Raw genomic sequence first — 15,149 nt, forward strand, 5'->3', positions numbered from 1 at the left:
GAAACAAGGCTTGGACTGAACCATACACTGCTCCAGCCAATCAACATGTTGCTTCAGCAGCAAGGAAAGGAGTGTTGGCTGATTGGCTAAACTCAAATATGAACAATCTTTCACCAGAATTGTGGACTATACCCAGAGCTGTACTGTAGAATGAATGAATGAATGAATGAACAAATGAATGAATGGATGAATAAATGGATGGATGGATGGATGAGTGCATGGATGTATGGATGGATGGCTGGCTGGATGAATGAATGAATGAATGGATAAATGAATGAATTAATTAATTAATGAAGTGATTGTGAGACTATGTGCTCACCTTCTGTTTGGCGCTGCAGATGTTCTCCAGGTCGGTGATGAGGGTGCCCTTGCGCTGGTGCAGCGCTCGCTCCAGTTCCTCAAATGTGCTGTTGATCTCGCTCACCGCCTCGTTCTTACGCTCCGTCAACTGCTTGGAGATGTCGTTCACCGTGTCAATGGCCGCCGTCAGCTGTGGCAACCTGTAGGAGGAGAGGGGACATGGTGTTTGGTCCACAGACGTTCTTGGATAGAGTTCACTACCAGCTTTGTTAAACAACAATATGTTTAGTGACTGCCAAGTTACACTGAAAGGCATTTTCATGATTAATCATGGCTAATCTTTCTTTGTACAACTTGAGTCGAACCTCTCCCTACACAAATCATTCTTTTGTATAAAATATGGAAAGTTAATCCTTTATTTGGCTGAAAGCTGAAAGCCAGGGGGCTTTTACAGAAGTCCACCGGAGTTTTCCTTGAGAGGGAGAGAGACACTGATGAACCCTCTAGGGCTCCTCACTGCACCCTTAATGAGGTGTGTATGATTCTGCACTACCGGTGTGTGGACACCGCAAATCTGTAAGCCTCAGGTGTGATGTGCAACAATATTTCCAAGTATATTTGGTTCATAATGAACCCTCATTGAACTTCCACAGACACATAAGCATACTGACAATACTGTATTTCTGAGAGAATTGTTAGCTCTCTGTGTAGAAGTGAAATGTTGTACCATATATTTACTGCATGTTGCCCATGTTCATGTGAATAGCTAGTTTAGCAGATGTTTTTTACATCCAAAGAATGAACTGTACATTCTGCACAATGTTGATAACTATGTTTAGCAAAAATGTACATGTGTTAAAGTACTGTATTGTGATGCATGTGACAGGAAGTGTTTCCACACATTTTAGGGAATTTTCAGTGGAAAATTATCTGTATGTTGTACCTGTTGCGAATGGCATCTAGTTGGTTCTTCAAGGCTGATTTGTGCTGCTCTAGAACATCACGCAGTGGAACCGTCACGTGTTCTCTGTGCTCCCCCTCTGTGCACTCCAGGCACATTGCGGTCTCGCATGACTCGCAGTAAAACTCCATCACCTGCAGGGGGAGCAGAGGAGCCAGCATGAGCAAAATATAAATGTTATACAGATTTTTAACTGTCAAAATCAAAACATTGACCAGTCTGTTCTTTCACTTAAGGAGTTCACTAATTTACAAACATTTATTTGGAAAATTTGACCACAGTTAGGGAGGGACAAACATTTATTTGGGATTAAATAGAGGTTTGAGAGTGTGCTTGTAAGAGTTATGACAGTGACATCAACAGCATGAGCCAGCAGTTTTTGCAAACACAGAAACTCTGCTGTGTAAGTGAGTGTGTGTTAGTGTGTGTGTGTGTGTGTGTGTGTGTTCAGTAACTGCAGTCTCAGCTGTTTGAGTGTGTGACAGCACCAGGGTGTATAGTTTAATCACTCTGGCCTGCTTGTTGGAGCGCAGCTAACCAGGGTGTATAGTTTAATCACTCTGGCCTGCTTGTTGGAGCGCAGCTATAACACTGATAAAAGTGCTAAGTAGCATTCATCCTAAAGCTAATGTGTATTTAATCCGTGGGTGAGGATTAACCATGGTTTGCCCTCATGAATAAAGGCTTGATTTATGCTGAAATCAGCCTTTTGAATGTGTGTGTGTGTGGGGGGGGGATAGTGTTTGCATACAGTATGTCTAAGAGCCCATGTGTGAATGTGCTAATGGGTGTATTTGATGTGTATGAGTGTGAGAGTGTATGCTTACATATACAGTAGTAAGCTAGTATGTACTTCGGTTACAGGTCCGAAGTGCTAACCAGTATGCCACGGCTGCCCGGATGGATGGATGGATTTATGGAGGCGTGTAAGTGTATGTGTCTGTATGTATGTGAGTGAATGAAGTAATGTCATCCTATGGTTGCTGAGTGACATTCGAATGAGTTGATGGTCATATTCAAATATGCAGTGGTCTCTTAATTTTGAATATGACCGTCAATTCATTCCAATGTCACTCAGCGACCGTAGGATGACATCAGAAAAATGTGCAGTGGTCTCTTAATTTCATCCAGAGCTGTATATGTGTGTGTGTGTGTGTGTGTGTGTGTGTGTGTGTCTCTCTCTCCCTCCCTACCTTGCCCTCGTGGTTGGGGCAGGAGAGGGGCTGGCAGGCGGAGGCTGCGCTGACTGACTCCAGCACGCTGCAGGCCTCGGGCTGGGCACACTCGGGGTCGCGCTGGAGCACCTCCATCAGGTTGGTGATGAAGAAGTTGTTCTGCAGCGCAGCCACACCCTTCTCAGGCAGGATGGACGTCTGGCGGCACACGGGGCACGACAGCGTCAGGGACTGAGGGGGGATGTAGTTCTGTAGGCATCTGTGGAGAGGAGGAGTGGACAGTTATGACTAATGTGTTAGGACTACAAATATGGGTACATGTCTGTGTGTTCATGCAGGATGTGTGTGTGTGTGTGTGTGTGTGTGTGTATGTGTGTATGTGTGTGTGTGTGTGTGTGTATGTGTGTATGTGTGTGTGTGTGTGTGTGTGTGTGTGTGTGTGTGTGTGTGTGTGTGTGGCAACGTTTGCATGTCTGTGTGTGGGTGTGTGTGTGTGTGTCTGGGTGTGCATGCATGTGGTGTCACAGTTTCTCACGCAAACACTGGCATCGTATCGATGTCTGTTAAATGTCAGTGCTGTACACATGTAGAATTCTAAACAGCCTCACAAATATCCATCAGGAGTCATGGTGAGCATCAGTATGTGTCCTGAGCATAATGAAAGATTACCTCAGCAATATGTAAATATCAAAATAATTTCTAATACATGGAATATAATCAATAATTTAACACAGAATCTTCTCGAAGAAATTGGATGTTTTGCTATCTTGAATCTATGCTGAAGAAGCTTCAATTGGCTGCAATATGGCAATCCTATGCTATCAAACACGGTCAGCATTTCGAAATCCTCAACCTCTACCAGCCTTGTATTGCAGTTGCAGCGTCATAAACAGCCATTAAGTGAGCTTACTGCAGGGCAACTGCTCGCTTCTCTATATTTAATGGCTTAGTCCGGCACAGTGGACGAGAACGGAAAATGAAAAAGGTGGAGGAGAAGAACATTCCGGATTTATGAGTCAAAGCAGTCTGCGGGAATGAGTGTGGACTGCCAGCAAGCTGTGTCATCACCGGTGTATGCGACTGCGCTCTGTTCATAGGACGTGGTTTCAGCATGACAACACAAGAAAAGCCGAACGTTCAACCCAAGTCAGAGACCAGCATGTTTTCACACTGTTATTCAATCCTCACTCTTCCTGGCCTATTTTTAGGGAGGGTTGGGGGGATTACTCTTGTAAAGTCAGGCTGATGTCATAGTATCATTTTTCTTAAAAAGACCACAGGGTGTAAGGGGCCACCCTTAATGGCTATTCAAACCCCAGTCACTGCCTTGTTATTGGCAGGTAATGGAGCGTGGCCGAGTTTTTCAGGAGTCCAATGGGGTCAGTCAGCATACAGATAGCACAGCAGAGAAGCGAAACCGCGGATAATGTGATTTTGCTGAGGCAAAAATAAATTATGGATACTGGTGCAAAAGAGTGTCAGACATCCGTAGCCAGAGTGTAGGACCTAAAACATATGTCCCTACATTTGTGCCAGTTTCCCAAAGTCTACATTATTTATACATCAAGGACTATATATATATTGTGTATATCGGCATTTCAGGGAGGCGTAAAAGGGTCGTGGTACCTACAGAATTCCCCTAACATGTAACTCTGTATTTTAAGCCACCCTTGAGGGCATGTGAATTTTAGAGTGACATGGGTTTGAGCAGCCTTCAGCATAGTTTATTTCCAACTGCAGGGTTAGTCACCAGAAAACCTAGTTTCGTTATTCAGTAGAGAGACATATTTATCCCCAAGCTCCATGGAAGACAGCACTAACCTCAGTGTTTGCTCACTCTAGTGAAATCATAGCCCAGCCAGTACAGTTACACTGGAGTCAGACTATCATTTCCCCCAGCATAGCTAATAGATTATGGTAAGGCATGACTGACAAATGAATGAATGTATACATATGCATTCAATAGAAGCAACCCCCCAGGTAATTTTCCCATAAATACTGTTAGGGATTGCTTCGACATTTAACTCTCGTAGAGATGTGTATCTGAAGCAGCTGCTATTTGGACTGAAAAAGGATTTCAAAACAAAACGTCAAAGAACCCTTGCTTACTGAAATTTTAACATCAAAGAACCCTTGCTTCCTGAAAGCTTTGTGGAGACCTCAGGCATTTCATCTGTAAGGAGACATGCCCCAGAAGCATCATGGACTTTGTGGATCAAAGAACGTTTGTTATCAGGACTGTGTATGTTGAGCTTTAAAAAGCTCCTCAGAACTAGAAAACAAAATCCCATCCGGGAGGCTCTGGGCTGAGTGAGACAGACCGGGTGTTGTTGTGTGAGAGTAGTACACGTACTTCTCGCAGAAGGTGTGCAGACAGGGCAGCACTTTGGGGTTGTGGTAGTGATCCAGGCAGATGCTGCACACCAGGAACTGCTTGTCTATCTGCCGCACCACAGGGCTGGTGCTGCCGGTCTCACGCTTGGCCATGGTGAGAGACATTCACGAGACGAGGACGAGACACCACTGGCACCGCTCAACCTGAGGAGAGAGAGGCAGAGGACATGGGGTTAAATGTCTTTCTTATTGTTTTGTTTGGCCAGTTGTATTGTTGTTTTGCCAACAGTATACACCTCTGTCATAACCATAGGTGAGGTGGATACAGAGATATGTAAAAAAGATAGATACGTAAAAAGACAAAGAATCTTTTTCTTATGTTTCAACCTACAACAGAGAATCAATTGGAACTATATGCATTGAGCCGGCATTGTCTCAAAAATCCAGAAGACAGATAATGAGACAGAAAGAAATCCTGCAGCCATGTTCTCAAATATTCCTGACACCACACCTATAAACTGAAGGCCTATTCCTCTACTCTAGGCAGGTCTCTCCACAGCCGGTCAGAGAAGGTGGCCGATACTACTGTAAGTAAACAGGGCAACGCTGCACAGAGTGTGGCGGAAGAGCCCGGGGCTGTTGGCGGAGTTGGGGACTGAAGTGCGACAGGTCCTAATGGGCGGGAAGAAAAACGAGGAGCTGTGATTAAGACCGCAAGGCCAAGCTCCAGTGCAAGCTAATTACCCGAACCAGCAGTGGGCTTATGAGAAGACATCCATCTCTCTCTCCCCCGCCCGCCTGACAGGACGGCCAGATGACACATCACACACACACACACACACACACACACAACACACACACAGACACTCACTTTAAAAAAAATACAACACCCACACACATACAGGACACACAGACAACATCAAAACACCCACACATATACTGTAGACACATACACAACCTTATACATTGTCTCTCCTGCTGACACACAAACATATACACACACACACACACACACACACACACACACGTATAATTTTTCCTGTTTCTCTGAGCGAGAAATTAGTTAAGTGAGAAATTCCCCCCATAGACAAGTACACACATACAGCAAAATAAATCTGCTTTTAATGGTATTAAGACAAACAATAAAAGAAATGTAACTAAATTAAAATATTGCTTGGAACCAATAAACATTATGGGTAAAGGTCATCATCTCTAAATGTTTACAGTTCTAAGCTCATCATCTCTAAATGTTTACAGTTCTCATGATGGCTGATACACAAATACATTTTTTTGATCTCTATCTTTTCTTTTCCCAAGTCCAGAAATCTGTAAATGATGTATAAACATTTCAGTACATGCCCTAAATTGGACACTGTAAAGCTGGATATGCAGCATAACTACAGAATTATAGATTACAAATCCTCCAACAGAGACTAGCCCTGCCCCCATGTCCCACAGTGTGCCAGCGAGCGAGTCAGTGAGTGAGTGGGTGCAGGGGGTGGGCACAGCTTTGTTGTTTACACGGATGACACGCATCTCCCCATCTGCAGCGACCCTGGTGTCACTTGAGCACAGATAAAGAGAGGATTAAACCAGTTTCTCCAACAGCAACATCATCATCATCATCAACAACAACAGCAGCAGCCACTCTTGTTTTCGCCACAGCAGGAGGCCTTTCCAGTGCCGGCGTCTATTCAGTCTCCCGACAGCTTGACCTTTCACTGGCCTGCGCGGAGCTTTCTTATCAAATCCCCCACTCGCTCACACACTCTGTGTTCTAGCTCTGTGGCCTAAGTGCTCTGGTAACTCGAGAAGGTTCCGCACAATGGCGATCCTTGGAACTCCCATGTCAGTTTAAGGGACGGCTTTGTGTTGATGAAGCAGGGCAGTGTTCTCAGGGGGAGGTGGGGTGTGTGTGTGTGTGTGTGTGTGTGTGTGTATGGGGGGGGGGGGGGGGTGTGAGGGTTTGACACATCCCAGCCTGGGACCCATCATTGTGACAGGTGCCACGTGCCAGCCAATGCCCTCAGATAGGAGGCCTATTTTAGATGTCCAGACAGAGCGCAGAAGAAGGAAAATGTATAAAAGGAGACTGGGGCTGCGGAGGCTGTGATGTGTCCATTAGAACTAGCCCCTGACCTGGTCACTGTGTTCCACCACACCACCACCGCCGCCGCCGCTGTGTCGGGGGCTTTCATCTTGTCTGCTGTCTGCGCCCCGCTGGTGCACTAATGACCAGATGAGGAGGAGAGCATTATGCACAGAGCCAGGCTGATGGAGTCACTGAGCCTTTAAGCAGCCTTCACTCACTTCACACACACACACTCACTCGTCTGAGGGAGACAGGGGCATGTAAGGATGAAATAAAACCACTCGTTTTCACTGCAGCCTCATGATTACAAGATGTAGCCTGTATCAGATAAGAGCATGTAAAGGGCATTTTGCTGGTAGGGAAAATGTGAATGTCTGAAATAAGCAAAATGGAATTTGATAATGTCTACAGACCGATGAAATGCACTGACACGGGGGTCAGTTCAGAACAGGTATGGCATACTGCCAAGTGTTTAAGGCAAATGTAATGCACACCAAGGACTGCTGGTGAGGTGCTGGCCACTGGTAAATTACTTACAGAGGGTAGAGAACCGCCACACACTCTGGCTCCTTATCGATGTATTTAGTAATTGATAACGTTTCGGCCTGGGGCCTTTTTCAGATCGTAAAAAACGGGAATACCAACCACATGATACTGTGAAGTGAACCCGAAATTGCATGTATTTGTACACTGTGAAATGAAGGTGTGCAAAAGACAAATGAAAATGGTGATCTAGACATGAGTTTATTTATCTGTCTGACTTGCAGGTTAAGTTCTCTGCAAAGTCATGCAATATAACTGTGACAACTGCATATTTTCTCATTTTCTGAAATGTGGACATAATATGAATCTGATTTCTTTCTCTTTCTCTCTCTTCCCTGATCCATCTCATTTACTCCCCTCATCTTTTTCCAACTCTCTCCCTCTCTCAATCTCGCCAGTGCGCGCATGTAGAAGGGCAGCCTTGGCCCACTGGTTAGCACTCTGGACTTGTAACCGGAGGGTTGCCGGTTCGAGCCCCGACCAGTAGGCCATGGCTGAAGTGCCCTTGAGCAAGGCACCTAACCCCTCACTGCTCCCCGAGCGCCGCCGTTGTAGCAGGCAGCTCCGGGATTAGTGTGTGCTTCACCTCACTGTGTGTTCACTGTGTGCTGTTTGTGTTTCACTAATTCACCGATTGGGTTAAATGCAGAGACCAAATTTCCCTCACGGGATCAAAAACTTATATATACTTATACTTTATATAATATATATATTTAATATATACTTTACTTTATACTTACTTATGTGTGTGTGCATGTGTGTGTGTATGTGTGTATGTGTGTGTGTGTGTGTCAGAATATCTATGAACCCATGCTTTCACAGAAGTTAATTAGAAGAGGGCATTGAACACTTTTAAGCAAACATCCACAGGCAGTCTATTTTAAAAAGCAAAAATATAAGAAAAAAAAAATCCCACCTCAGAAAAAGGCCTTTCATACTAGAAGAACCCTGCTGTGTGCTCACCCACAGATACCCCAAACCTCAGCAACCTCCAGAATGCCCCTGGAGACTCATCTTGCCATGCCATGTCAGGACTGCAGACAGAAGCCGCCCCCCCCCCCATCCCCTGCACCTGCTCTTAACAAAGCCTTCATCTTAAATCTCCCAGCTCTGCACCTGCTGGGAAGGCCAATCTCAGTAGAGCGTGTGGACCAGGCTGCCTCTCTTTCACTGCCACAGACCACACCCTCTCCCTGATAAAGCCCTCACATGAAAGATAACATCTCGGAATCCCCGTTGGCCAATCCAAGTCATAGTAAGTCCACACTGCAAATTGTTTGGCTACCTGAATACTGTTGGTCTTTTAAGAAAATCTGTAAGTATAAAAGTGTTACAACTTTTCGAGGGATTCAGATAATAGCTGAAAGAATATGGTCCTTGTCCTGTATACTGTAATATGTGGGTCTAACACTAACAAACATATCTAAGTCTGTATTGTTAGTTTAGGTACTTACAATATTATATGTCTCTTTTGTTTGCTTTAAAAAATATTTTTTTCATTATTTAGAACACATAGCATATAAAAACCCATATTATTTAACAACTAGGATATTAAATAGGCTTATCTCATCTGTATGAATAGGCAATACCTTTGATATGACGGATGTCAAAGGCTGCTGTCAAATTAGTGGCTATGAAACAGATAAGTCACTATGGATGTGAACCGTTAAGACAGGAATTAGCTAAAATGTCACTTACATAAATGAAACCCAGTTTGACTGTGAACCAGTGAGGCCAAATTAGTTGTCCATACACAGACCATTCCTATACTATATATATATATATATGTATATCAGAAATACATGAGAGAGAGAGAGAGAGAGAGTGGACAAAGCTGGAGTGTGAGTGGTCTCTTCATCTCATCACATACTGAGTAAATCTATTCTTAAGACTGCATTTCATACTCCCTAACAACAGACATGCCAGAGAGAAAAGATCTGCTTTTCATCTTCATCTTCAAAATGACTGGCAAAGGCATTAGTCCACTTTGACAGCAGAAAACCACCAAAAAAGACCAGATTCCAAAAGCAGCTCACCACATTAAACCAATACCCAGCAGGGCTGTAATGCAATGCCCCGGGAGTATCAAAATGAACACAGCTGCCTCCACATGGGGGAACACAAAGCCATTCATTCAACCTCTGTCTGGGTTGCATTGACCCGCACCACGTTTAGTCCGTCAACCGGGCTAACCTATGCTAATATCACACTCACGCTGCCGCGGGTCGTGACCTGGACGACCATAATCCCGGTGGCCCCGCACAATAGCCGCCGGGGGAGTGGGCTGTGGACGCTGAGAGGAGAGGAAATGCCGACTCACCCTCCGTTGCTACGGCAGCCTGCCTCCCCCCCCCCCCCCACGCCGGGGACTCCAGGGGTCCTAGACGAGCTCCATCCTAACAGCTCGTATAAGCTGTTTCTCGTTCTCTTTTCTCCTTCCCACCTCCTCCCTAGAACTGGCTGCGCGTGTGTGGGTGTGTGTGTGTGTGTGTGTGTGTGAGGCTGCTTCAGGGTGGGGAGCAGAGGAGCTGAGCTCTCTTTGATGGAAGCGGAGCAGCACTGAACTACGCCCCTCGGCTCAGCTCTGCTCACTGTGTGTTGTGGGCGGGCCTCTCTCTCTCTCTCTCTCTCTCTTTCCTCTCTCCTCCCTTTTCTCTCTCTCTCGGTCTCTCCCGCTCTCTGTCTGTGGACCTCTAGCTATAGATTGCTAATTATTACTGTCAGAGAGACAGAGCGGACATGACAGCAGTAGCACCTCAGACTGACAGACAGATAGACAGACTAAGGGAGACCATTCTCTTCTCTCTTTCTCTTGCTCAACACACAAACAGCCTGAACTAAAGCACTGAGCTGCAGCAGTGAGAGGGGGAAAAGGGAAGTCTTAAAATGGCAACTCCCAGCATGTACACACACACACACACACACACACACACACACACACACACACACACACACACACACACACACACAATCCTCCTCCCAGTTCCTTCCACAGGCTTCCAGCTGGCCAGGGAGTAGACACTGAACGAGAGAGAGGGAGAGAGAGAGAGAGAGAGAGAGAGAGAGAGAGAGAGAGAGAGAGAGAGAGAGAGAGACGGAGCTCAGTGGGAGAGAACCACCTGTCTCTCTTTTCTGTTCAGACGCGGGAACATGAGAGGAGGAGAGATAGAGGGGTAGAGGGAGGGAGAGAGAGAAGGAGAGAGAGAGAGAGAGAGAGAGAGAAGGAAAAGGATAGACGATAGGTTATGTACACTTCCTTGCGGGCTACCAAAAACCCGCTCCTTGCGGGCAGCTGCCTCTCTGTGCACTATGCAGAGCAGCTTGAACAATGGCATTCTTTCCTGAGTCTCCAACTTGGCTCACTACTTCCTGGCCCTGAGCTCACTCCCTCGCTTTCTCTCTCTCTCTCACACACACACACACACACACACACACACACACACACACACACACACACACACACACACACAGCCAAAGGCACTGTTCTATGCCACACTCAGCCGGGCTCAGGGAGTCTTGAGTAGGCTGAGCAGGCTCCAGGCTGAACCCTTGCTGTACAGACCAAACACTATAGATCCCTCACACTCTCTCTCTCTCTCTCTCTCACACACACACACCACCCTTTACTGCTTCCTCTCCCACCCTCCAACACTAAACGGGAGCAGCTGAACAGCTACATCACACTGCACACCCATTTAAGCCGTCCCCTCTGGCTCCACCCTCTAGTGGGCTCACCATTTCTCACACTTCATCTTTCTATCTCTATCCCTCTGTCTCTTCCTCTCTCTCTCTCTTTCGGACTCATAACACACATTCCTTTCATTTTTGCTGACCACTTCTTACTAAGTGTGTGTGCTAGTGCTTTAGAGACTTCTGGTCAATTAATTTTGACTTGCATAAATGGATGACCTTTGTTTCAACTGGATATATATATTTGGTGAAAATGCACGAACACTGCCTTGAGCATACTTCAAAAGCAGTGTGTGAATCACAGAAAACAATCTTTTCCATAAACACAAGTATCAAACTTCCTTGCCAAAAGCAGTTTTTGGTGAAAGTGCATGCGCTGGATTTCTGAAATGGATCTGTTAAATCACTTCACAGGAACTGGCTGGAGGAAGTATCCTGGGTTGAACGTGGACGTGGGGGGGGCAAAGACAAGACCCAAGACCCAAGTCCAGAATATGATCCCCACTGCAGTGGCTGTGTTACGGTAATAGCTCTGATTATAGCTCAGTCCTGATTATGTTAATCAGATCTCAGCCTCACGGTTCACTGTTAGACCACTGATCTGATTTTCTTGTTACTTGCACTATACCAATGTGGTTACTGATAACTGTGAAGGAGGCTAACTGTTTCCCACAAACAGATAAGCATTGAACAGATCATCATCATTATCTTGTTAAAGCAACACCAAAAACTTTTTTGTACCTTAAAATAATGTTTCCAAAATCGTTTCAGTGGTTCATCAACTCGTAACAGGGTGAACGGCAATTATGCATTCGCTTCGCGGCCCTCTATCGGCTATAACCGCACTATGTAAGTTTGCCAGATCGGGTAGCGGATCTGTAGTTCGATGGAATGAGACATAAGAAAAAACAAATTTGACTTGCATCTGATGTCGCAATACATCGTACTTTTATAAGTCATGCAAAATATTCTACCTTGTCTGTGGACATCGTTATTTGCAAAGCCGGTGCTGGATAAACAAATAGTGTGCGTGCGACAGAGGGAAAATTCTTTGGTGTTGCTTTAAAGAGTCAGGAATTAGTCGAAGCTAAGTGACTAACATGCCATTTAGGGGCATGAAGGCTATCTAGCCACTTGGGTATGATTCATGATCACAGCACATCACCCCTTATGAGATTCATGGCCACCCGTTCATTCATGACAAAGAGAACATGAATAAAACCATTCCTTTCCAGTATTGTCAGCAGCAGTAAATGATGCCTCGATGTACACAGAAATGCAAAAGAGAACTAAAATTAGAGCCACATTTAAAGATTTTATTTTGCCTTACAGTCTTGTAACAGGCTTCAGCCAGTCCACATAAAAACTTAATTAAAATGTTTTTTTTTTAGTAGCAAGCAGCATTATGCTAATAGGGAGACAATGGCCTGCAGGCCTTTGTATGATATGCAACACGTTCCCACTCTGGGTTAATGGGCTTAATGGACCCCTGCGGTCAAAGCCTCTGTGAAACGTCTGGACACCAATGTCTCGCCGCCCGCAAAAAACACACCCTCTAGACACGCACACCTACACGGGGTACACACACACACACAGATATATGCAGACAAACACATACAGCTAAATGCTCTCCTGTACTGAAATGCTCCCACAGACACACAGACACACACACACACACACACACACCTGACTAGACACAGCTCATTTACAGCTTTGAATCTTGTCTGGGTCTTTTAAAATGCTGTTTGAAATCTCCAAAAGGTTATAGAACTAAGCAAACTGAAAAGCCTGTAGACTTTTGTGAGAGTGAATACTTAATTTCAAAGATGTCCTTTGGTGGTATATTTTGGCAAGGTTGGAAGCACTAATAAAAGTTTTTTCTTGCAGTTTTGCAGGATAGTCAGCCCAGAGCATACAGCTACCAAGTATAGTGGGGCGGTGGTAGCGTCCACGCGCTCTTACACCAATTGAATGTGTGAGGGTTGGCAGCTCTGTTATTAAGGAGCTGGGCTAGCATAGCATGCAGAGCCAGAAAAATTGTGGGTTTAATACCGGTCTTCCACCGTTGTGCCCTGGAGCAAGGCACTTAACCCCGAGTTGAGGACAATGGCCCTGGTAATACAATTGACAAATGTAAACTTTGGATAAAAGCGTCAGATAAATGAATAAATGTAAATGTAAGTGAAATGCCCAGGATGCCTGGCAAGGTGTGTTTATCATCTCAGTCCCAATATACCATGAACATTGGAAGATAGTGAAAAATCTGCAAAAGACTCCCCAAAAGAAGAAAAATGTGCATAGTTTGCATGCCATTTAAAAAACTAAAGACGTTAAGCTACATTGTGCCGAAACACCCATGTGGACTGGTGCACTTCTAATGACATGAGTAATATCCTAATCATAAAGCCATTCTCTGCTGACTTCAGCTTAATTGGATTGGGGGTGCAGGCTTTGATTCTGAGAAATCTTCCTACTGGTGCTTCATCTATGCGGATTGACTGGCCGCTAGTCCTCTCCAAAGGTGTGAAGATGGATCACCCAGCCCACCATCATATTCTCATCCAGAATCCTAATGGAATTAAAGGCCCCAGTTTTTGGACAAAATGGGGCTTAGGCAAAAAGACTTTCATTGGGTAATTCCTATGGATTCCTGCTTCCATTCTACTCGAGCACAGATCAGAACTAGGGCTCTCTGACTTAGTCGTCAGTGAGCGTGGGCCAAGCTAATTTTCTGTTAGCTATGACTAATAGATGTAGGGTGAGGCTATCTGTCTGTCTGCCTTCATTTTGTGAAAAGGCGCTGTAAACCTCACCTGACTGTCTACATTAGGTGTTAAAGGCATTGACTAAGCAAACAGCCCGATTCGTCTCACACCGCGGCCTCACTTCTGAAGCATGACTTCAGAGGGCTGTTGGCTGGGCGCGTCAGGGGGGGGGGGGGGGGGGCACAGTGGGCAGCATTCCGAGTTGCAGGTAGTCTTGGGGTAGTGATGCCGATGGTGATGGAAGTTGGTGTGATGATGACTGCAGACAGGCGGTTTTCGAGCTTATAAATAGGCACAAAGAAATGAAGACATTGTCTGTCTGCGGCAGTCATCACAATAGATACATCATCATAATTATAATCATCATCGTCGCGAGCTACGCCTACACTCAGGGAGAAATCTTTCATCAATGACCTTAACAACAATGACCTCAGATTCATAGTCTCACTGAGGCCACCCAAAAAACAGACGACAGGTCCGGTATCATATTTCAGAGCAACCCAGTGGACCGCAGCTATCTGAGGAACCAGAGCCATAGGGAACGTGCCCGTTGCCAAGACATGCATTAATGGAGACTGCAAGAGAGCAGAGAAAGGGGCTGATGGGGGAAGCTGAGAATGTCAGAACACAACTGAAGCAGGAAGGCCAAGTCATTTATCAGCGCAAGAACCTGGCAGTGCAAAATGGAGCAGCTGGAGCCCAAAATATGTCTGATCCGGTTTCGGTCTGGGTCACTGTACAGGGCTCTACAAATAGCCGTGGAGGAGATCAGGAGTCACACTCAGGTCAGGTTTGGTCTGAAGGAACTGATTAGAGAGAGAGAGAGAGATAGAGAAGAAAAGGAAGCCAAATGAGCTATGGTTGAATACACAAGGTTGAGAGTTGGGCTGCAGAGAGGAAACCAAATCCACCGATGCATTCAGCTAGAGATGGAAATCAGAAATACAGTAAAGTAGCTGTACTGGAAAACAACAAATGTAGAGTTACAATATGGCACTGTGCAAGAACCCAAATGCCAAGGGTTTGAGGGAAGAATAATTCAGACATTCAGACCAGAATGGGCTGGGCACTGATGCAAAACGACAGAGAGGATGCGATTTCTGTAATACACAATGAACGACAAAAATATTATAGTGAAAAATATTACAGTACAGTAAACTAAACCTCCCAGCACACTGAAGCTTACAGTACAGTGCAGGACTCTACAAATAACTGTGGAGGACTGCAAGAGTGGGATTCAGGTGATAGCATGCATAAAACACTAAAAGTAAATCTAGAGCAAGTACACT

General features: G+C 45.3%; 1 protein-coding gene across 2 annotated transcripts in view; it reads right to left on the reverse strand.

Annotated features, from left to right (window-relative positions):
* The window catches only part of LOC121684495 (tripartite motif-containing protein 3-like), a 33,620-nt gene that overhangs the window by 11,662 nt on the left and 6,809 nt on the right, over nt 1-15,149 (reverse strand). The window contains exons 1-5 of one of the 2 annotated variants that reach the window (XM_042064562.1): nt 9,726-9,949; nt 4,790-4,974; nt 2,455-2,695; nt 1,244-1,395; nt 320-500 (exon numbers count right to left, since the gene is read on the reverse strand). In XM_042064562.1, coding sequence (XP_041920496.1) covers nt 320-500; nt 1,244-1,395; nt 2,455-2,695; nt 4,790-4,935 — 720 coding nt within the window. In that variant the 5' untranslated portion in view covers nt 4,936-4,974; nt 9,726-9,949. Of the gene's footprint in view, nt 1-319; nt 501-1,243; nt 1,396-2,454; nt 2,696-4,789; nt 4,975-9,725; nt 9,950-15,149 lie in introns of those variants that run through there. The other variant, XM_042064561.1, reaches the window with a different exon arrangement.

This window comes from Alosa sapidissima, chromosome 15 (genome assembly GCF_018492685.1).
Source record: "Alosa sapidissima isolate fAloSap1 chromosome 15, fAloSap1.pri, whole genome shotgun sequence".
NCBI classification, from domain to species: Eukaryota; Metazoa; Chordata; class Actinopteri; order Clupeiformes; family Clupeidae; genus Alosa; species Alosa sapidissima.